This window comes from Zingiber officinale, chromosome 10A (assembly GCF_018446385.1).
Source record: "Zingiber officinale cultivar Zhangliang chromosome 10A, Zo_v1.1, whole genome shotgun sequence".
Classification (NCBI taxonomy): Eukaryota; Viridiplantae; Streptophyta; class Magnoliopsida; order Zingiberales; family Zingiberaceae; genus Zingiber; species Zingiber officinale.
In genome coordinates, this window is record NC_056004.1 from 58,155,072 (window position 1) to 58,179,301 (window position 24,230).

The 24,230-nt window shown below is 33.3% G+C and overlaps 1 protein-coding gene across 1 annotated transcript; it reads left to right on the top strand.

The window, feature by feature from the left end:
* Window positions 1–14: 14 nt before the first annotated feature.
* Window positions 15–22,711, top strand: LOC122027204 (transmembrane protein 50A-like). The gene is made up of 4 exons (XM_042586118.1): window positions 15–250; window positions 330–426; window positions 22,211–22,363; window positions 22,440–22,711. Exons 1-4 carry the CDS (start codon window positions 115–117, stop codon window positions 22,474–22,476), a joined length of 423 nt encoding a protein of 140 aa, XP_042442052.1. The 5' UTR covers window positions 15–114; the 3' UTR covers window positions 22,477–22,711.
* Window positions 22,712–24,230: the final 1,519 nt, after the last annotated feature.

Genomic DNA, 24,230 nt, shown 5'->3' on the forward strand with positions numbered 1-24,230 from the left:
GCTATAAATTATAAGATAAATAAATAGGGATTTGTTTGCCGGACCAAAGCGAAGTCATCGCGAAGCGAGGGTGCGGAGATAGCAGGGAACAGGGGAACGACGACGAAAGAATCTATGGGCAACCTAGGGTTAATATGGGAGATAATGGGACCGGGATTCGCCGGGGCTGTGTTCGGCGCTGGGTGGTGGTTTTGGGTCGACGCCGTCGTCTGCAGCGCCGTCAAGGTCTCTTTCCTCCATTACCTCCCCGGTAAAACCGTCCTCCTCTTCAACATCTTTGTTCATTTCTATCCGACTTGTTAGGGTCCTAATTGACTCTTGATTTCCAGGGATCTTTGCTTCGCTTGCGGCACTCATGTTCAATTGCGTCGACAGAAACGAAATTGGGTACGATTACTACTCGCCGTACGGAGAGAGCGAATGGAGGTATGATCTTTCTGTCTGTCTAAATCTTTTTTTTTCCGGTCACGTTGATTGATAGCTTTTGGATTTCCAATTGGGGTTCTTGGTTAGGTCGGTGCCTCAGTTAATTTTGTTGACAACGAGCTTAAATTTTTTAACGCCGGTTCTGATTGCTGTTGCTTTGCTTTTGCAACTTTTTTTTTTTGATGTTGTTGCTGCTTGCCTTTTCAGTTAATTCAGTCGTGTTCTTATGCTTATTCTCTAGACTTTAACTTTACTTGTGTTATCGATTGGGTTGTCTTTATTCAGTTCTTTGTGAATCTCTACAAACTTATTGCCAAAGGAACTAAAACTAATCGAGCCGTGTTGAGTTTAACCATTCTTTTAACTGATATTTGAGCATACGTCTTAACATAATACTTGGTTAAAAATAAATGTAAGGAGAAACTAGTATTGAGATCATTATATGGTCTTGTAGAATTTGATTATCTTGTCATCAAAATACAAAGCACCATGAAGTTTTTTGAAAGCTGTTATATTTGAAGAGAACAAATGAACAATGTTTCATTGTTTATAATCTTCTTCTGGGGAATTATGGAATATAGTCAAGATGACCGATAATGCCATGTACAATTTGATATTACTGATTTACCAATGAAGACATTTTTCTTTTAAAATTTTAATATATTATTTTACTTGGAAATTTTTACCAGATTGGCCAATCCAATCTCTCCTAATTTGTCATTGTGATGAAGTCCTTGAAAACTAGGATGAGTAAGTGCAAAGATGGCTTTTGGTTTGCATTCAAAGTGACATTTGTTGCACATAAGGTGCTTGTTTTTTTTTTTATGGCAAAAGTCAAGTTTTGTTGGTGCAAGTCTAGAAGATCTTTATTTCTTTGGTTTTTGGAACTTGTCATTACTAGTTTTTGCAGTTTGTTAAATGACATCATAGATATTGTTATGTTTCTAAAAGGAGGGCATTGTATCCATGTCTGTAGTTATTAATTTTTGTTTGTGCTACTCAATACAAGAGACATGTATTGTCATGAATCTTTCTAGAAGTGAATTTATGACACCATTTAGCTAGATTGGTCCTTCTTTAGAAGCAGGAAGGGAGGGCTAAAGGGTGGCTCCTTTAGTCCCACATGGACAATTTGGGGAGATATTGAGGCTCTTATGGTATAGTCTAAAAAAAGGTGACTTCAATGGAGTTTTAAAATTGATGAGAACTAGATTATAACACATACAATACTTTTTTATGCAAAAACATCCAAGAAAGATATAATGAATAAATCAAATTCCTTATGTTCTAGTCCTTGGACATGTATTAGGTTTAAGTAATCAAAAACTTTCAATGATAAGTAAAGGTAAGTTGATTAGGATAATATGAAAAATATTTTACCATTGAGTTCAAAAGAAGACATAATTTATAAGATAACATGGGTTGATGGGGGTGAGAATCACATATCCTGACTATTGTTTGGGTACTCACAAAAAAATATTATAATCTATGTAAAATATCATAGTAGTATGTAATATTAAGGGGGCGTTTGGTTTAGGGTAATAGGAGTGGGGAATGGGAATGAGAATCATTGATTCCCATTGTTAATGTTTGGATTATAGGAATAGGAATACAAATAAGGGAATGAATCCTTGAAATTGGGTAATAACTCATTCCCATGTACCCCCCTTTAATGAGCCATTGCCCTATTTTCATCAATCAAAATATTCCCTTATTCCAAAAATACCCTTGACTTAAAACTAAATTTTTCTCCATTAATATTAGATATCAAAATATATTTATTTATTTTTTCTTTCATATCACTTATCTCTCCTTATTCTCTCTCATTATATTTTCTCTCTCATCATAGTTTCTCTCTCATCATTTTATCACACACTTTCTCTCTCCTTAATCTCTCCTATCACACTCTCTTTCCTCTTTTTTTCTCATTACACTTTCTTCCTCCTCAATCTCTTCCATCGCATTCTCTTCTTTCTTTTTTTCCTCATCACACTTTCTCTCTCATCATATTTTCTCTCTCCCATCACACTCTTTTTTTTCTCATCACACTTTCTCTCTCATTATACTTTCTCTCTCCTCAATCTCTCTTATCACACTTCCTCCTTTTTTCCTCAACACACTGTCTCTCTCATCATACTTTCTCTCTCCTCAATCTCTCTTATCACACATACTCCTTTTTTCCTCAACACACTTTCTCTCTCATTATACTTTCTCTCTCATCATACTTTCTCTCTCCTCAATCTCTCTTATCACACTTACTCCTTTTTTACTCAACACACTTTCTCTCTCATCATACTTTCTCTCTCCTCAATCTCTCCCATCATATTCACTCTCCTCAATATCTCTCATGATACACTCTCTCCTCATTTTTTTCTCACTATATTTTCTCTCTCTTCATCCTCTCCTATCATACTTTCTCTCACATCATATTTTCTCTCATCATGCTCTCTCCAATCACACTCTCTTTTTTCATTTTCTCTCATCACACTTTCTCTCTCTTCATTCTTTCTTATCACACTTTCTCTCTCATAATACCTTCTCTCTCATCATTCTCTTTCATCATATTTTTCTCTCACATTCATCTTTCTCTCACATCTAATTTTTTCTCTTATTTTCCTTTAAGGGTAAAAAAGGAAACTTTGATTTATTCCGATAGAAGATATACAACTAACCAAACATTGCTTTTAAGAGTGATATCCATGCTCATACCCATTCCCATTCCACAATACAATGATTCCCATTCCGATTCCTATTCCTAGGAAAGAACCAAACGCCCCCTAAGTAGATGTCAATTCTTATGTTCAATGACACTATTTTACTGAGGTATATACATGTAGTTTGATGAATGATACCTTATGAAATAAAGAAAATATTAAAGATTGATTTCAACTCCACCTAAGATGAATAAATTCCATCATGACCGATCCCAAGCCCGGATAAAAGAGGGCAGTTGCGTTAGATTGTCAACTTAAAAAAAACAAATATCATGTATAGATCCATCAAACTATTGTTTTAATGCTAGGTGCTTCCTCACAAGGAACGCGTTGTAGGATTCGACTGCAACATTTTAGCAAAGATCATTACTTTTTCATGAGAACTTGGGTGCAGTGTTAAATATGCAAGAGTTTTCACACTGTAAGTTTGATAAGAATAAATATTATAAGAATATCGATCGACTTAAATCTAGAACATAAAATGTAGGAATGCTCACAGTCAAAGTAATAAAGGTAGTAGATATGATGATTAGGAGAGAAATTACTATTTTATATTTATAAGAGATAAAATGGGTAGAGGAGAAAATAATTATGATAAAAAACTGAGATTTTAAGTTATGGTACATACAAAAGAGTAAAATCATAAACAGAGTAGGATTTGTTGTAGATAATTCATTAAAAGACGAAGTAGTAGTAGTTAGGAAGGGAAATAAAATTATAACTCTTAAAATAGTTAATGCAGGACGATCCGAACTTTGAGATGCCGTAATTTTTTACTCGGGTTGAATCACATGACGATATATCGAATCAAAGTTCGTTCAGAGATCTACAATTGATTGCTGGGTGTAACTTATAATGGTCTACTCTTAGGCTCGAAAAACATCATTTAAAGCCTTTTCGGAGGCTCTGAACAATTTTTATCATTGTTTTAGGGTTATTTTCATCTTTTGTATCTTTAGGGTTTTGAGACTATTTAAACTAATGCTTAGTTGATGTTAGGATTATCTTTTGTTTTTGAATCAATTTTTTCGGTTAAACCTAGAGACGACGTCTCTGCATTTGATGATTTCTTATCCTCTATGAAATTTCTTTGTGAAAACCAGACTCTAGAATAATCGCTATTCTGTTCGATGTTATCAGAGTACATCAGATGGAAGGTCGTCGTGGTCGTGATCGTAATAGATAGGTTCCGATTGAGGAAGCCCAACACCGTGATGGTAGTGTTTAGGATGTGATGATTGATGATTTACAGAGGCAAGTTGCATAATTAACTCTGGCACGTGATCTTGAAAATCGTGAGATCACTTATCTTGATTCTTATTCGAAATTATTAATATGGAAATTTCAAACTTTGAGTTGATTGAGACGAACGATATGGAGACTTCGATTTTTGTGTTGATCTACCCGAGAAGTGGAGAGAATTTTTTATTATAAGGAAGCTTGATCGTATGAAGGTAAAATTGATTGTCATTAAACTTAAAGGCTAAGCATCAGCGTGGTGGGAGTAGTTGTGATGATCACGTGATAGACAAGACGAAGTCGAGATCACTGATTGTAAGAAGATGAAAAAGAAGATGAGTTATTTTCTTCCCTTCGGTTACACTCGAACTCAGCTCCAACGACTTCATGAGTTGAGGCAGGTGCAAGATCGGTCAGATGATTATATGAAGGAGTTTTACTTGTTGATTGCTCGTAATAATCTATCTGAGACAGGAGCAAATGATGGCACAATATTTAGGGGGTTGCGCTAAGTTGTCTTTAGTTTGCATTCGTTGTGGACTGTTTCAGAGGCCTACTAGTGTGCTCTGGCTATTGAAAAATAATAGAACAAGAAACCAGTGATTAGGGATGACCAAAACAGTCGACTTGTTCACCCTTAGGATTATGTCCTATGCAACAACCACTACACCCTATCAAGTGTTTTCGTTGGGGTGAGGAGGCATAGGACAACTGATTGTAGAAACCTGCTAATCAAAAGGGCAAAAATTTGTTGATTGAGGAAGATATGGAAGACAAGACCGAGGTGTTTAACGAGTTGTTTTATGACGATGATGAAGTTGATGAGGTGCTTTATGTTGATGATCATGAGACTTTAGTCATTCGCAAGAGTCTATTGACTCCCAAGGGCAATTCGGGGATAATTGGTTGGCAACCAATATTGATGATACAAATTGTGAAAGCAGCAATGATTATCACAGGGAGGTTGAGTGTTACGAGTTAGGACAGCACATTAGATCATGAGAGTATAGATAAATTTTTCTTTGATAAGGAGGTAGTTGAACAAGTGGAGGTTGTACAATGGACCTCTATGAATGCAATTGCCTTGTATGAACCTTCTTTTGATGATAATGCGAGGAAGATAAGTGGTCGTGTTATATTTGGGATCAACAATTTATATATGGAACCAACCCGCCGTTCTCCATTTAGTTATTTGCCTATGGATCTTCGAACTCCATCATATTCAAAGTACATAGGAGATGGAGGTCGGGTGATTGTTGGACGTGATAGGCACAAAAATGGTCATCTCCAGGTCCTTCTAGCAAAAATTGCCTTAAAAAATCTTTTGCAAACAAATATGGAGTTATTTCCTACTTGCATTGATCAATGCTATTCTCCAGATTCTTCAATAGTTGATGGTTACTTCAGTGTACTAGACGAGGTCTACATGTGCGAAGAAGTTACAAAATGTGAGTTTTAGAGACTATTTAGTCTAATCCTCTATATAGTAGTTGATCAATCGAGCAAATTCGTAATAATGCCCTTCAAATGTTGGAGACCCTATATATATATGTGAGACCCTATATATATATGTGAGACCCTATATATATATGTGAGTGGCTGAGGATTATACTAGGTGTCAGTTGTTGGCAACCTTCCACTCTTATCAATAGTACAAACTCCTCAAAACTTCCTAAAGACCATCTTGAACTTAGTGAGCTTCTTTGTGAAGAAATTATGCAATGCCACATAATTGCTCAGCATCAGGTCCTAACATGCATTGCTCCTTGGATTGAAAATCTAAATTTTGTGAAACTTTGGGAATCTAATTTTGGTTGGAACAACGATTGTTGAAAAACCTCTACTATGTGACATGGAAACATGGAGATCAATTTCCTTATGAGATAGAGAAGCTATGGAATACAATTGCTTGGAATAATAGAAACATTGTTCTAGTCCTTGACTTTTTGATCACTAATGGGATTGAAGATTGTGATTCTAGTATATCAACAGAGATAACAGGAGCATTTTGTATATATTTTTCAGTAGCCAAACATGTTAGTTTATATCTAGCACGCATATGCCCACAACAAACAATTGTCGAGTTGATGCAAAGAATTTTCTTCCTGGGCTATCACCTGACACTACTCTAAATTCAAGGGCGAGTTCTTTTCAATCCAGGGCATGTAGGAGGATCTGAACTTTAAGCGACCATAGCTTTTGACTCAGATTAAATCACGGGATGCACAATATATCGAATCGAAGCTCGTTTAGAGATCTATCAAAAACCATCGTTTAAAGCCTCTTTCAAGGGCTTCAAGCAATTTTTGTCTTCTGCAGCACCTCATTCCTCAGACGCACCGAGCCCATCAGCTCTCTCCCGTGCCGTCTTTTTCGCTAGTTGCGTCTTTTCCTCGATTTCCTCCTAAATTCCTACACACTTAGACACAAGGGTTAAAAACCAACAAGACCTAACCTAACTTGGTTGATAACATTAAAACTACCTTGGGGTACTAACAATCTCCCCTTTTTTGATGTGAACAATCCAAGTTAAGTTATGGTAAACAAACATAAAGAAATAATAACATGGTAATAAATTTGCAACTCAATAATGTGAAAAAAATTAAATTACCCCTCCCCCTATACTTAATTTTTCCTTCTCCTCCTTTGATCACATTAAATAGGTCACTTTTAAAATGATTTTGGAAAATCTAAAATTAAAGTTTAAGGATTTTTTTTTTAAATTTACTTTTAGATAACTAATTCATAGAAAATTTTCTAATAGATTGTTTAGATAAAGTCTCAGAGAGAAATAAATTTGCTAAAATAACTCTAACAAATATGATTTTTGTTAAATAAATTTTAACGATCAGAATTTTTCTAACAGAAATTTTGATAAACTATTTAAAGCATAAGTTAAATTGATTAAATGCTTCACAGTTAGTCAATTAAACATTTTATTTCACAAATTGACATCCAGGTTATGGCGAGGCTAGACCTTCTTGGATATTGGAACAACAATCATTTTCTAGACAGTCTTTTAAAGAAATTAACTATTTAACTTTATCTACTAAGCATGTTTTTGAAACCCAATATAGGTTCATTCCTACTAGATTAATTAAAAATTTTTGAGGAATATATTTTCTTGATAATTTTCTAATTTTCCCTTTGTAATATCTGAATTGCCAATTTAACCCTTTATAGTTCCTGAAATTTGAAGCAGACAAATTTAAACATGCAGATTTTTTTTTTTAAATTTTCTATTTGATCCTTATATTTGCATTCTCAATTTTCAATTTTTCAAGATCCTCTATTTCTATTTTCAGTTTTTCATTTTTAGTTTTAATTTTGTTGAGATCTTCTAATCGATAAGATATAGATAAGGTTGATTTTAACTTTTTATTTTTTTTTTCTAACTTACAACAAATTTTCGATACTAGTTTTATAAACTGAAATGACTTGTCAGGAGGAAGAAACCGTACCTGACTTACCTTGTCGTTCCTGTAATCTGAAGCTCCCCTGAAGTGCTGCTTTCTTCCGATGTTGCTCCCTCTTTATCGATGCTTTCAATGCTCATTTCGGACGAGCTTGCTTCGTCTTCGTCTTCTTGGTGACTTGCCACTAGCGCAAGTCCGGCGATTGCTTCGATCTCTGATTCAGACGATGTTTTGTCCCATGTCGCCTTTAGAGTTTTATACTTGTTCTGGGCTGCCTTTATATTCTTTTCCTTATCTTTGTCCTTGTTCTTTAATTTTGGGCAGTTATCTTTCACGTGCCCTTCATTGCAGTGATAGCACTTTACCTTTCTTTTCTTTTTTGTACCCTGCACTTTATTAAATCTTTTAGATTTAAATAATTTTTTAAATCTACTTACCATGAATGCCATTTCACCGTCCTCGAGAGAAAATTCAGAATCTCGTCCGTCCATCTTTGCCTTTAAGGCAATATTGTGTTCTGGCTCTTTCTTCAGATCTGCACATCTCGTTTCATGGATTTCAAAAGTTGAAAACATTTCTTCTAGAGTACTTGATTTTAGATCCTTAGATATATAATAAACATCTACTAATGATGGTTATTCAGTGGTTCTAAGAAATGCGGTAAGCGCGTACCTTAGAATCTTGGTTGCTTACCTTTTCTCCGAGATTCGTGAGTCCGATAATGAGTTCCTTGATTCTTAAGTGGAGGTGTGCGACGACTTCGTCTTCTTCTAACCGGAGGTTGTTGATATGGTTCCAGAGCAGGTCCTATCTCGCTAGTTTTGCCTCCGAGGCCCCTTCGTGTAATTCCAAGAATTTCTCCCAGAGCTCCTTGGCTGACTCGTAGGCTTCGCCGATACGGTTGACTTCTTGAGGTGGTAAATGCTAAGCAGATGAAACTCTGCTTTGCCGTCTGCCATGAAGTCAGTTTGCTCCTTCGTTCATTCATATTTTTCTTTGTCTTTTGGGGCTACAAAATCATATTTCATAATTATTAATAATTCAAAATATGTTTTAAAAAAATACCTCCATCTTTTTCTTCCAGCATGCGAATTTCCCCTCGAACTTCGGTGGGTTGATTCTCTATCCGGCCATCTAGTGTGCTTTGTTTGACGGTTAGTCCTCATGAAGTGAACCTCGCTCTGATACTAATTGTAGGACCCTTGGTGGCCGACTAGAGGGGGGTGAATAGCCCTGCAAAAATAACACGAACCTTCCTCGAACGTTATAGCTTAATTAAACTAATACTTGCATAAAATAAATAAGAAACTAGAAAGAAGAGGCACAACGATGTTTACTTGGTTACAATCGGGGACGTTGTTAATCAAAGGAAGTTGAAGCTCACTATCAAAGTTTCTTTTAGACGGAGAAGCCTCTTATAGCAGTTAAAGCACTCAAAATGTAAAGCTAGACAAAGGAAGTTGTTTACAAGTGTTTTGTCTAAACTTCTAGGACCAGGGTTATATTTCTAGGCGCCTGGAGGGGGATAAAATTTTATCCCTGTTGCGACATCATGTTTGACGCGTTCTGAATAATTTTCATGGTCCGGGCGCCCGGACCGTCCGGGCGCCCGGACCAAAGTTAACCTTATGTTAACTTGTTTGGTTCGAGTTCTTGCTCCGGCTTTGCTCGCTTGGGTCCGGGTCTTCCGCTCTCGCTCCAGCTCCGCTTGCTCGGGTGATTTCGGCCATCCGGAATAGGACTCACCCGAACTCATTTTCCGGCCTTCGAGCAGTCTTCTACTCCGACTTCTCGTCTCTTGGAAACGCCGTGCGCCTCCTTCTCGTCCGCTAGCGTACTCTTCTGCAGCACCTCTTCCCTCAGACGCACTGAGCCCGTCAGCTCTTTCCTGTGTCGTCCTTCTCACTAGCTGTGTCTTTCACTCGACTTCCCGTGCTCTTAAGTTCCTGCACACTTAGACACAGGAGTTAAAAATCAATAGGACCTAACCTGATTTGGTTGATCACATTAAAACTACCTTGTGGTACTAACAGATGGAGATGTTTTACATATGATACAAATATGATGATTGCATTTGAGGAGGCCCCATGTTCTTTGTGATCGTAAGATGCCTTTAAAGCTTAAAGAGAAGTTTTACAAATGATGATTATACCTTCTATGTTATACAGAGTTGAATGTTGGACTATGAATCGAGTACACGAGCAAAAAAATGAGTCACAAAGATGAAGATGTTAAAGTGGGTGTACTTATACAAGAAGGGGCTGGATAAGAAAAAACAATATTAGAGAGAGTTGGGTTGCACCTATTGAAGAAAAAAAATATGAGAGACGCATTTAAGATGGTATTGATATGTATGCGACCAATAAATGTCCGAATTAGATGATGTAAGACCATGATAAATATGTATTTTAATTGAGGAAGCAAGATTAAAAAATACTTGGTTAGTAATATTAAAATAAGATAAAATTTTGATAGAGTAGATCAAGTTTAATATGTAAGAGGATTCCTATAGCTAATCCCACAATAACTGTTTTGTTGTATTAAAGATTGATTGCTTGAATTTGAGAGCATTATCAGTCTATAAATTTTTAATAGAAGTGAAAAATTCTAGCTTTATTTGATAATAAACTTTTTAAATACTTCAAAAATCTCATAATGAGTTTTGAACAATTGTACATGTGCAATAGGATAAGAAATAACTAAAACCACCATTACGACCTAAGCACTTGAGCGCCACATGCCAAAGTGTGGGGAAAGAAATAACTTTGTAAGTACTAATTGGGAATGGCACATAATGATATTTATCTAACACACATGTCCACGTTGAAATTTAGCGAAGGGGATATCTTGAGTAGATCTGTAGGTTTGGACATAAAGAGATGATTAACATGATAATGCCATAAATATAAAATTATGATTGTGATAGAAAGAGCTTTAGGGGGGAAACTTGTTTGTCTAAGTAGTAGATTCCATTAAATTCATAGCCTTCATCAAAATCATTTTCTTTGTCCAGAAATACAATGGGTAGGGTAGGAAGCTACATAACAATTTAAGGAATTTGTAAGCATACTAAAAGTAGTAAATTCATAGATAACCTTGGGACTTAAAAGTACGATATCTAATGTTAATGAGGCATGGAAGAATCTTTGCACTTTTATAAATATATATTGTTGGTGCAACAACGCTCTCAAGTGATGATTTGACTATGGTTATTTGATGTGTTTGATAAAAGATAAATTTGGGGTGGTTGTATGTTTCTAGTATATACATTTATCTAACACATTTGTCACATTGAAAATTAGTGAAGGTGAAATGTTGACTAGATCTCTAGGTTTGGACATAGAGAGGATTAAAACGGTAATGACATAAATATAAAATTATGATTGTGGTAGAAAAAGCATCAGGGGCAAGTTATTTGCCTAAGTAGTAAACTATATTCCATTAAATTCATAACCTCCACCAATCATTTGCTTTGTCCAAAAATACAATGGGTAGGGTAGGAAGCTGCACAACAATTTAAGGATTTAGTAAGCATACTAACAGATAATAAATTGATGGAGAACTTTGGGACTTAAAAGTACTATATCTAATATTAATGAGGCATGTAAGAATCTTTGGCTTTTTATAAATATATATTGTTGGCGCAATGTTGCTTTTGGCTAGGTTGTTTTGATGTGTTTAATAAGAGATAAATTTGAGGTTATTGTAAGCAAGGTTAAAGGTAGCAATTTTCTGCCTGCTACCTGTTGTCTTCAAAGCGCGTTGGCTTTAAAGAGGGAGAGAAACTCTGATGCCACAAGTAGAACTTGTTCCAGGTCCACCAAGGTTGCCTCTGTAAGTGATCTGATTTGGTCTACCCTAGTCACCAAAGTCATCAATATCACCTCCAATTTTATCTTACATTAGATATAATGATGTGGATAATTTAAAAAGACAAAAAAAGGCAACATATAAAAGCCCTAAAACAAAGATAGAGGAGGCGTATGCTCCTAGAGTATCTGACATCACAAGTCCATGTTATTTGACATTTTATTCCCTAAAATGTCGTCACATGGGTAAGGGGAGTCTCCTCGTGTAAGGCCCTCAAGAAATTCCCAAGATAGCCATGTATGACTAAAGAACCCACCCTTCATTCCACCTAGCACTTGAAACTCAAGAAGCATAGCTATGGAACTTGGAGACATCAATCTAGTTGTTATAGTTCCTCTTTTATCAGTCTGACATTTCTACCCACCGTCTAGATCCTCTCATCCTTGAGTTTAGCTTAGCCTTAGTCCCATACTAGAGTGATAGTATTAAACACTCTAATATCAAATTGATATAGCACAAATTCACTCTAATACTAAATTGACATAACATAAAACTCTTTGATAATAAATTGATATGAAGAACTCCACCCATGATGAATTAGTCATGGCCGGTCCCAAGCCTGGATAAAGGGAGAGGGTTGCGTTAGGTTGCCAGCTAGTGTTCAAACTATGACAAATGTTCAATGAATGAATCCATTAAATTATTGTGCTAATGCTAGGTTGTTCCCGGTAAGGAATGCGTTGCAGAGTTCGATTGTAATGTCTCGGCAAGGACTGTTACATCTCTAGAACTTGGGTATAATGCTAAATATGTGAGTTCGCGTTACAGGGTTTGTATCGGCAAGGACAACTATATCTCCATGAGAACTTGAGTGTAGTGTTAAATAGGCAAGAGTTTTCACACCATAGGTTGGATAAGAACAAATATGATAGGAAAACTAATAGTCTAAGATTTATAACATGGAACATAAGAACCCTCACTGATAAATCAATGGAGGTAGTAGATACAATGATTATGAAAATAATTAGTATTTTGTGTGTACAAGAGATAAAATTGGTAGGTGAGAAGGTAAAGATGATAGAATACACGGGTTTTAGTTATTACTACACAAGAAAGAATAAAACAAGAAATGGAGTTAGTATTGTTGTAGATAGTTCGTTAAATGATGAAGTTGTACAAGTAGTTAGAAAATGGGATCGAATTATAACCCTTAAGATAATAGTGGCGAGAGAAACTATAAACATAATTAGCGTATATGCACCACAAGTAGGATTAGATGAATCTATCAAATCAAGGTTTTGGGACGACTTAGATGAAATCTTATAAAACATTCTGCCAAATGAAATGATTTTAATAGGAGGTGATCTAAATGAGCATGTCAGAGTGAAAAATGAGAAATATGAGAGGATACATGGGGTTATGGGTTTGGAACGAGAAATGAAGAATGGAAAACTATATTAAATTTTACGATAGCATATATTAGCTAATACATTTTTTAAAAAAAAGAGAAAACACTTAGTTACATTCAAAAATGAGAATAATAAATCGCAAATTGATTTTCTTACGGTTAAGAATGATAGAAAGATTTGTAAAGATTACAAGGTTATCTCTAGAGAAAGCTTAACTACCCAACGTAGGTTAGTAGTATTGCATATATGCCTCAAGCATAATATCAATAGAAAAAATTATGTATAACTCTTAGAATTAGGTGGCTGAAGTTAAAGGATGGGAAGCAAAATTTATTTAAGGAGAAGGTAGGAGCACAAGTATTAGGTGAAATATATAGTGACTCTAATATGACGGGATAAGATGATATCAAAGTTGAAAATAATAGCTAAAAGTGCATTCGGTGAGTCAAAAGGACATGCACCACTAAATAAGGAATCTTGGTGGTGGAATAAGAAAGTACGAGAGAAAGTGAAGGAAAACAAACAACTTATATATAATAGCCAAGAAAGAGATTAAGAACATAGTGAATGAAGCAAAAAATAAAACTTTTAAACTATTATATCAATAATGGATACAAAAGAAGGAGAAAAAATATTTATAGAATAACTAAAGTAAGAGAAAGGAAGACAAGTGGTTTTATCTAAATAAAATGTATTAAAGATGAATATAATAGGGTACTAGTAAATGATGAAGAAATAAAAGAGCGGTGGAAGAGATATTTTTATTAACTTTTTAATGAAGGTTTAGATGACTAATTTAACTTAGGTAATTTAAGTATGTCAAATGAGTATAAAAATTTAATTTTTTATCGTATAATTCAAACTTCAAAAGTAGAACAAACTTTAATTGAGACGCACAATGTACTAGATGATATTTCGATAGAGGTATGGAAGTGCCTAGGGAAATAAGGTATTGAATAACTTACAAAATTGTTTAACATGATATTGAAAATGAAAAAACTACCTGATTAATGGAGGGTAAATACTCTATTTTCATTATATAAGAATAAGGGATATATATAAAATTGTGCAAACTATAGGGGTATTGAACTAATGAGTCATACTATGAAATTTTTGAAAAAAGTAATAGAAAAAATTAAGGAAGAGGACTACGGTGACCGAAAATCAATTTGGGTTGAAAGGTCGACAATAGAAGTTATACATCTTAGACAACTAATTGAAAGATATCGGGAGTAAAAACAATATCTACACATGATATTCATTGATTTAAAAAAAGTTTATGATAGAGTCCCAAGAGTAATTATATTGAGAATTCTGGAAAAGAGAGGTGTTAGCATAATATGTATTGAATTAATTAAGGATATGTACGAAGATGTAACGAGTAAAGACTTTAGACGGAGTAAATAAAACATTTCCAATAAAGATAGGGTTACATCAAGGATCAACTATAAGTCTTTATCTTTTTGCACTAATTATGAACGAACTCACTACACACATTCAAGACATAGTACCGTAGTGCATGTTGTTCACAGATGATATTGTTTTGGTAGATGAAACACGTGGAGGAGTAAATGCTAAACTAAAATCTTGGTGGGAAACACTAGAAGAGAAAGAGTTTAGGCTTAGTAGAATAAAGACAAAATATATGAAATTTAAGTTCAAAAATATTAGACGTAATGAGACAATTGTTAAGATAGGAGATGATGAGTTGTTCGGAATCGAGATTTTTAAATATTTATGATCATTTTTTAAAATGATAGAGGGACTGAGAAAGATGTTTTACATAGAATACAAGTAGGAGGGTTGAAATGAAGGAAAACACCTCTAAAACTTAAAGGAAAGTTCCAGTTTGATCTGCTATGTTATATGAAGATGAATGTTGGGTTATGACTTGAGCACATAAGTGGAAGATGAGAGTTGCAGAGATGAGGATGTTAAGGTGGATGTATAGATATACGAGGATGGATAGAATATAAAATGAGAGCATTAAAGAGAAAGTCGAAGTTGCATTTATTGAGGGAAAACTTCGAGAGACACGTTTAAGATGGTACGGGTATGTACTTAGACGACCAATAAATGCTCCAGTTAGGCGATGTGAAATTATGACAAACACACATGTCAAACGAAGAAGAGAAAGATAAAAATAAAGACTTGATTAACAACAATAAAACAAGATAAAATTTATTTAAGTATAAATAATATAATAGGAGATAGATCTCAATAGCGTAAAAGGATCCATATTGATGATCCTACTTAGTAGGATAAGCCTTGGTTGTTGTTATTGAATAAATTGATATGAAGCTCTTGGAGATGTACGTTAGAAATAATCCATCAATGAAACATGTCTACTCTTTTATTAAAGAAACATGATAACTTATCATGGTATATGACCTGTATCTTGTGTATTAACAGTTAAGTATTATTGATAGATTAATTTAACACAACTTGTAGATATTTTCTTAAGTCTAGCATTTTTTTTCTTCATCAACAATTCATATTAAAATCTACCATTGCTACTTTTTGCCCGTTTATTGTTAAGAGGCTCTTTAATTTCTTCTAGTATTTCTGCGATAAAGTTATCTTATTGTATAAGTGATAGAGGGTTTTTATTATCTTTGACAATGCTCCAAAAATGGTGCTACAATAGAACTTTTAAAATCTAATTTTTCTTTTATATATATATATATATATATATATTTCTTGTGCATGTCATATTTTCAATTTTTTATGATGGAGATGGTTTAAAATAATTAACTAAAAATGTAGAAAAGTTAGAAATGTTATCATGTATATTTATTATTTTATTTCTGGGCACAAATTTTTAAAAATATTGTTGTGACTTGAATAAAAGATATCAAGAAAGTTTTATATTTGTTCTTTGTATGAGTGATGTAGCTGAATAGTTATGAAAACAAAATTTTTATGAGTGATATATTTACACATAATAATATTGCTGAATTTGATTGAGATGATTGTGGCAAAGTTTGTAAACTACTAATTTTTAAAAATTAATTTATGCTGCTATCATTGAATTTTTTCCTATTTATTCTCTTCTCAGTTTTTAATTAGTACTACATAGTTTAAGAATGATTAGTGTTTTTATTAGATGAAAATAGAACTGATGATCATGTAGCTGAATAGTTATGAAAACAAAATTTTTAAAATATAATGAAGTAATATTATATTCGATTCATATTTTTAGCTGTAAGTTTAGATGGCAGAGTTAAATATTATGGATGTTCTAATATGTTTTTTTTGGATTTATACTTGGATGCAAAATTCTCAAACTTCTAACCAAAAAAAAAAATACAAGAAAATTTATTGAAAGAGAGGTAGTTATATTGTGATAAATATGATAACTTTTCTCGACAGATAGGTTGGTTAATGATTTGTATGAGTCCACATAGCTGAGTCCTTAAAAAGAAAGATTTCATGAAGCAAACAAAAGAAAATCATTGAGCAAGCAGGAAGGGTGGTATATATTCTTATTCTGTTAGGCCAACTTTCTTATAAAATATATTTTTAAGATTCATAAATCAAATATATCAATTCTAATTTGAAAAGGTGAAATATAACATGTTAATCGAAGACATCTTGACATGGTATATATCTAGAAGCACTCTAATAATTTGTTGCTTGGATGGAAATAGGAGGAAAATAAACTAATTCTCTTATTCACTTAAAAGGAAATCAAGATTAGGAAGGAATTTAATTTGATCTAATTTCTCTATCTCACTTTTGTCCAATCAAGCGGACACAAAAATAATGGAAAATGAAATTTAAGCATCTATTAAATACAAATAGTTAATTATTATTTCTTTCCTATTCTTTCTAAGTAGACAAGTTGAATAAATTGGAGTGAAAATAAAATACATGTTTTGTGAATTTTCTTTTCCTTTCTTTGACTCCCTCCTATTTCGCACACACGCACGTACGCGCACATATGCTTGCGTGCGCGCGCACACATGCGCGCGCACACACTTATAAAGAAAGTCAATCTTTTAGTGGAGCAACTATTTGAAGGTAATATATATTTTTGAAAGAATACAAATGGTGAAAGCCCTTATATGTTTCAACAATGACATTAAAAGACGAAAGCTACGTGAGCGAGTTATATGCATACATAAGTGATCTTTGGCAAATATAATTGCAAGAGTCGTTCTGTGTCTACATCTGTTTACACATGTTGCAAAACATGTTTGAAATCGAGAGATCTTGCTATGCTCCGATGAACATCAATATTGATGATAGAAAATAATTGTAGTGAATATTTTAGACTCATAGCTAAAGTTGGAGCTAGTTATTAAAATTTTTGCTAGTGATGCATATAAATACACACTAAGCAACACATGAAAAGGCCGTAACACATGAAAAGGCTACCAATATGCTAATTTTGTTATTTGATTCACATCATATCTTGACTAATAAGGTGTGCTTGGTCTGACTTGGTAGGAATTAGAGCTCTAATATTGTGTTGTTAACGTTCTCATTATTATGGTACACATGAAAAAGCAAAACGAGAAATATTATTGTAGATTGTTTGTTAAGAGTTGAAGTAGTAGTAGTTAGGAAGAGAGATAATTATAACTCTCAAGATAATGACAATAGAATAAATTATTAATGTAATTAGCATATATGCACGTCAAATAGAATTAGATAAATATACTAAATTAGATTTTAGGAAGACCTAGATGAGGTAGTACAATTTTTTTTTTTGGCAAAATGAGATGATTTAAATAAGAGATCCAAATGGATATATAGGAGTACAAAATATATATGATAGGGTGCATGGTGGCTATGGTTTTAGAACAAGAAACGAAGAAGGAAAATCTATATTGAATTTCGTGATAGTATATGTACTTATAATAACTAATACGTTTTTCAAGAAGAGAAAATACCTGGTTACTATCAAAAGTGAGAACAATAAATTGTAAATTGATTTTCTTATAGTTAAGAAGAGGAATAAAAAAATTCATAAAAATTGTAAGGTCATCTCTTGAGAAAACTTAACCACCTAATCATAGGTTAACGGTGTTAGATACTCATCTCAAATATATTATTAGTAGATGGGAAATGTGTATGATTTCTAGGATCAAGTGGTGGAAGTTAAACGATGAAAAACAAAGTATCCTTAAGGAGAGGATAGGAGTATAAGTATTCATAGAAATATATGATGACTTAAAAAATTTGAAAATGGTGGCCAACAGTATTCTTGGTGAGCCAAGAGGACCGACACCACCAAAGAAAAAATCTTGGTGGAATGAGGAGGTATAAAAGAAAGTGACAAAAAAATGAACGGTCAATAAGTTATTTTATACTTGTAAGTATAAAGAAAACTTTAAAAAGTATGCAGTAACTAAGAAAGAGGCTAAGAAGAAAATGAGTGAAGTCAAGAATGGAACTTTCGAATGCATATATTCATAGCTTGATAAAAAAAAAAAGGAAAAAGAGGCATTTATAGAATAACTAAAGTGAGATAAAGAAAAACAAGAGATCTTAGTCAAATAATATATATTAAAGATGAATCTAGTAGGGTACTAGTTAAAGGATGAGGAAATAAAATAAAGATAGAAAAAGTATTTTCATAAACTTTTTAATAAAGGTTTTCGTGAGCAACTTAGTTTAGAAAATTTAAATAAGTTAGAGGAGAATTCATTGTAGCATATATTAAAACAATGGAAGATGTGTATGTCAATACAATTGCAAGAGTGAAGACTATAGGCGGATTAACCGAAGTATTTCCTATAAATATAGAGTTACATTAAGGATCGACGCTTAGTCCATATTCATATTTTATATATTAGTCATGGATGAACTACAAATCCAAGATACGTTATCATGATACTTGTTTGCAAATCATTGTTTTGGTTGATGAGATATAAATTCTAAACTCGAATCTTTGTGGGAATCACTGAAAATAAAAGGTTTTAAACTTAGTAAAGACAATATGTAAAATTTAATTTTAGTAGTAGTAGACGTAACAAGACAATTGTTTCAATAAGAGATGATGAGTTAACTATAATTGAGAGATTTAAGTATGCAGAATTGTTTTTACAAAAGAATTGAGGGATTGATAAAGATGTTTTACATAAGATGTAAGTAGAAGATTGAAATAGAGGAGAGCGATAGCTGTTTTTATGATTGTAAAATATTTTTCAAGTTTAAAGGGAAGTTTTACAAAACGACATTTATACTTACTATACTATGTAGAACTGAGTGTTAAACGAATCAAGTACATGAGTAAAAGATGAGAGTCGTAGAGATGAGGATCTTAAAGTGGATGTGTTTATACGAGAAGAGATGAGATAAGAAATGAGAATATTAGAGTCTAGACTGTGTTTATTAAGGGAAAACTCCGAGACACATTTAATATTATATGAATATGTACTCAGACTACTAATAAACATGGTTTAAAATTTTATTTTGTGTCGAACGAAATGGGCGAAATTTACTGTTTCATTCACCGCCAGGCATAAGCACTATGGGACGTCGGGGGGTAGTGGAGGTGTTGCGATCCCGTGGCGAACTCCACGAGGTTGTGGAGGTCATTGCGATCTCGTTGTGAACTTCTTAGGGTCATGGTCACGGAGGCCACCGTGATCCCGTGGTGGGGACGCTCACGGGCACATGAGTGTGATGTAGAATGAAAACTTAGGTTTTGAGAATTAAACTTAGGTTAATTTTAATCTATTTCTAGCTATAAATAGGATAATCAACAAGCTTAATCAAACACTAATAAAACTATCCCATTAATTTAATATATATATATATATATATATATATATATATATATATTTAATTTCAAATTATATAATAAAAGTTCAGCTTTTTACCAAACCCAATAGATAAGTTTCCAAAATATCCAAATCATGTACCATAGTTTCAAAATTACCAGATCGCGTACCCACTTCTTGTTTTACCCCGTCCTTAAATCAATTCGACCGGAAAAAAAATCAGCTGACTGAAGTTGAATCAGATTCTTTCTATTCGAAAAATCTATCAGACAGTTTTGGCCAAAATCGGCTCGGTTGATGGACCTAGAGACCTCGGAATAACATGCCCCTATATGTTCGTCTAGTTCTCCTGATTGTAAAAATATTATCAACCATCATTTTGATCCAATATATTGAGAGCAGTGATTTTTTGAACATGAATTTGTTTTTCGAACACATTCATGTTCAAAAAATCACTCCTCTCAATATCTTGAGTCAAATTGATGTTTGATATATTTTTACAATCAGGAGAACTAGAGGAACACATAAGAACTGTTTTCATGTCATTTCGAGGTCTCTAGGTTCATCAGTCGGTTTCAACCAAAATTGGTTGATGGACCTATAGACCTCAGAATACATGAAATCAGTTCCTATGTGTTCGTCTATTTCTCTTGATTGTAAAATAGTATTAAATATCAATTTTACACAATATATTGAGAGTAGTGATTTTTTTTTAAAACTATGGCTGAATGAACCTAAATAAAATCAATTCAGGTTCATTTAGCCAAAATCGGTTGATGAACCGAGAGAGTTCGGAATGAAGTGAAACTAGATCCTATGAGTTCTTTTAGTTTTTATGATTATATTCATGCCCTCCAACATTAATTTGACCTAATATTGAGAGCAACAATATTTTAAACATAAATGTGCTCGAAAAATTAATTTGTATAAAAAAAATCACTTTTTTCAATATATTGGGTCAATTTGATGTTTAATAGTATTTTTACAATAAGGAGAACTAGATAAATACATAGGAACTAGTTTCATGCCATTTCGAGGTCTCTAGGTCCATCAGTCAATTTTGGCCGAAACTGACTAGACCTTGATACCACGAAATGACATGAAACTAGTTCCTATGTGTTTCTCCTGATTGTAAAAATGTTATCAAACATCAAATTGACTTAATATATTGAGATTAATGATTTTTTGAACACGAATTAATTTTTCGGACACATTCGTGTTTAAAAAATCTTTGTTCTCAATATATTGGGTCAATTTGATGTTTGATAGCATTTTTACTATCATGAGAATTATACAAACATATAGGAACTGATTTCATGTTATTCCGAGGTCTCTAGGTCCATCAGTTAGTTTTGGCGGAAATTGACGGATGAATTTTTTGAACACACAGAAAGAAATCAATTTGACGGGAAGTCGACTGATTTTTTTCTCCAATTGAATTGATTTGAGGGCGAGGGTAAAATGAGAAGTGGGTACGTAATTTGATAATTTTGAAACTATAGTACATGATTTAGGTATTTTGAAAACTTACCTACTGGGTTCGATAAAAAATTGATAAAAGTTTTATTTATTTATTTACCATATGGAGTCGACTACACCTCGTGGGATAAGACTTAATTGTTGTTGTATTTATCATATGGAGGATTTCGTATTTTTTTCTTTTTAAAAAAGTTATCTTATTTTTTTAAAAATATTTAGATTAATTTTTTTATTTTTAATTAATATATTTCATATTTAAAAAATATTGAAATCATATTGGTATGGTACGATACGGTATCATAATTGTATTGATCATAAATCGAAACTTCGATACGGCTCGAAATTTTAAATCATATTAAATATCTCAGTTAGGCGATCTGAGATCAAAAGAAGACTTGGTTAGCAATAATAATAAAAGAAGATAAAATTCATTTGATGATATAGTAGGGATTAAGTCTAATGATATAGAAGGATCTATATAACTAATTCCACGGGTTAGGATAAAGGTTTTATAGTTTTGTGGAACTTTCTCATTGCAGTTATAGGCAACTATGTTATATTGATGATTATTCTATTTCTGAATAGTAGATAGATTTATATCAGATATCTATTGTGTCTTAAAGAGTCTCTTACTATGAGTTATTTGAAAAACGTGACATTTATAAGTGCTAAATGAAATTAATTACTAATTGATTCAATGAAACCAAGAAGTTCTTGTGAAAGTTCCACTTTAATAAAAATAAGGATCCTCATCATTTTGAATTATTTTTTTCCCATTTATTATTTGCTTGTGGAGGCTCCGGATGAAGGCTTATTGTTATTGTATTATTCACGTGTCATATTATCAATTTCTTATCCTTTTTTTACCACCTATCAAAGTAACATTTTGTTTGATACGTAGACAAGTTAGTTATCAAATACAGACAATAGCTGTGCCTCTTTAAAAGAATATACATAATAGCTTGTGTCATTGCAATTTGCAGGTTGAAGCTCTGGCTTTTTGTGTCATATGTTGTATCTTTTGTTTCTTTAGCGGGATCAGTGGGCTTACTCATACAAGACACACTTACTGATAAAGGTCCCTCCGCGTGGACTGGAGTTGCAGGTGTTTTACAGTGCGTGTTTGTTTTGATAAGGTATTACTACTCTCCAAATATATGGATGGATATGTTATTGAAAGTTACCTTTAATTGATGTTGAGTTTATTTGCAGCGGATTGATCTATTGGACTTCTCATTCAGAAGAGTGAGTGAACTATGTGGTTAGTGGAAAATTTCAAAGACCAACATGTATCTTGTACCTACTACATCATGTTCTGTGCAATTGTGAACTTGAGTGGTGTACATGCATCTTCATTATTAGTTACCCGATATTAGTGAAACTGTGCATGGTGGTATGATATATCGACTGAGTGCTAATTACTTAAGTGTCATGTCCTCATACAATCGAATGAATGTGCAAGGTCTTTATTTGCTTTGTATTAAGATGGCCATTCTGCAGGTTTTTGAATGCGGGAAACTTAGCCAGATGCATATTGAGGGTGGTCCCCAAGGTAATTTGCCCCTAACAATATCACATAAGAATAAGTAAAATGTTGATTCATCATTACAAGAGAACCCTATGGGAATAAAGCATCCATACAAAATTAGGCAAGAGAGTGGCTAGGCTAAGAAGTACCATTTACATGCCCTTGAGGAAATAGTGGTAGGCAAATTTAATAACAAATACATCAGATGCAAACCATCTGTAGTAGGTGGTGCCAACGTCTAAACCCCCCAATGGTTAATCTTTACGGAAGTGATACATTAAGTGAATCACTTGTGTAAATTCACTATGAATAGCTTCTTTTGAGAGGAGCAAGTGTTGTGTTGGTGCAATTAATCATCCCTCTATAAATAGCTTCTTTTTGGAGGTGGAGCAAGCGTTGTGTTGGTGCAATCAATCATGACTAAATATGTGGTTTTGACGTTCAGGCAAAATTTAAGTTAGAATGATACTGTGATTTCTCACACGAGTGTCTAGTGTTTAGGTATAGGATAGCTTGACATGTATTGCAAGTGCAAGTATGTGGAGGATCACATACTTATTAATTGAAAGTTGAGTGGTAAAGGATTGAATATTTAGTAGATTGAAGTCCTAATAGATCAAATAGATTGGAATCCTAATAGATAAAAAAGGATCAGATGCTTGGTAGGAAGAGAGACTCTTGGTATCAAGACTGAAAGCAGGGTAGCTTTTTGGCACGATAAAGTCTCAGAAGAGGAGCCTTCTGAGAAGCCTCTTGGCACGTAAGTAATTCTTATAAGGATGAGTTGAGTGCACTTGTACAATGAGGTAATTAAGTCAATTGGAATCGTGTTTCATTTGACTAGATTAAGTTGACTAAGTAGTTAAGTTAGGTTTGAAAATAACAATAATAACAACAATAACAACTAAGATTTATTCTACTAGATGGGGTCAGCTATATGAATACTATTGAGCTCTATCTCCTACTATATCATTATTTATACTTAAATAAATTTTATCTTATTTTATTATTGTCAACCAAGTCTTTTTTGATTTTTCTCGTTTGATATAGGTGTTGTCATAGTTTTACATCGCCTAACTGGAGCATTTATTATTCGTCTAAGTATATATTCGTACTATCTTAAATATGTCTTTCGGAGTTTTTTCTCAATAGATGTAATTTTAACTTTCTCTCTAATGCTCATATTTCTTATTTTGTTTATTCTTGTATGCCCGCATATCCATCTTAACATCCTCATCTTTGCAACTCTCATCTATTGCTCATGTGCTCCAGTCATAGCTCAACATTCAATTCCATATAACATAGCATGTCTAACTATAGTTTTGTAGAATTTTTCTTTAAGTTTTAAAGGTACTTTACGGTCACATAAAACACCCGATGCTCTCCTTCATTTTAATGATCTTGCTTATATTCTATGCAAGACATCTCTCTCAATCGTTCTATCATTTTGTAAAAATGATCCTAAATATCTAAAG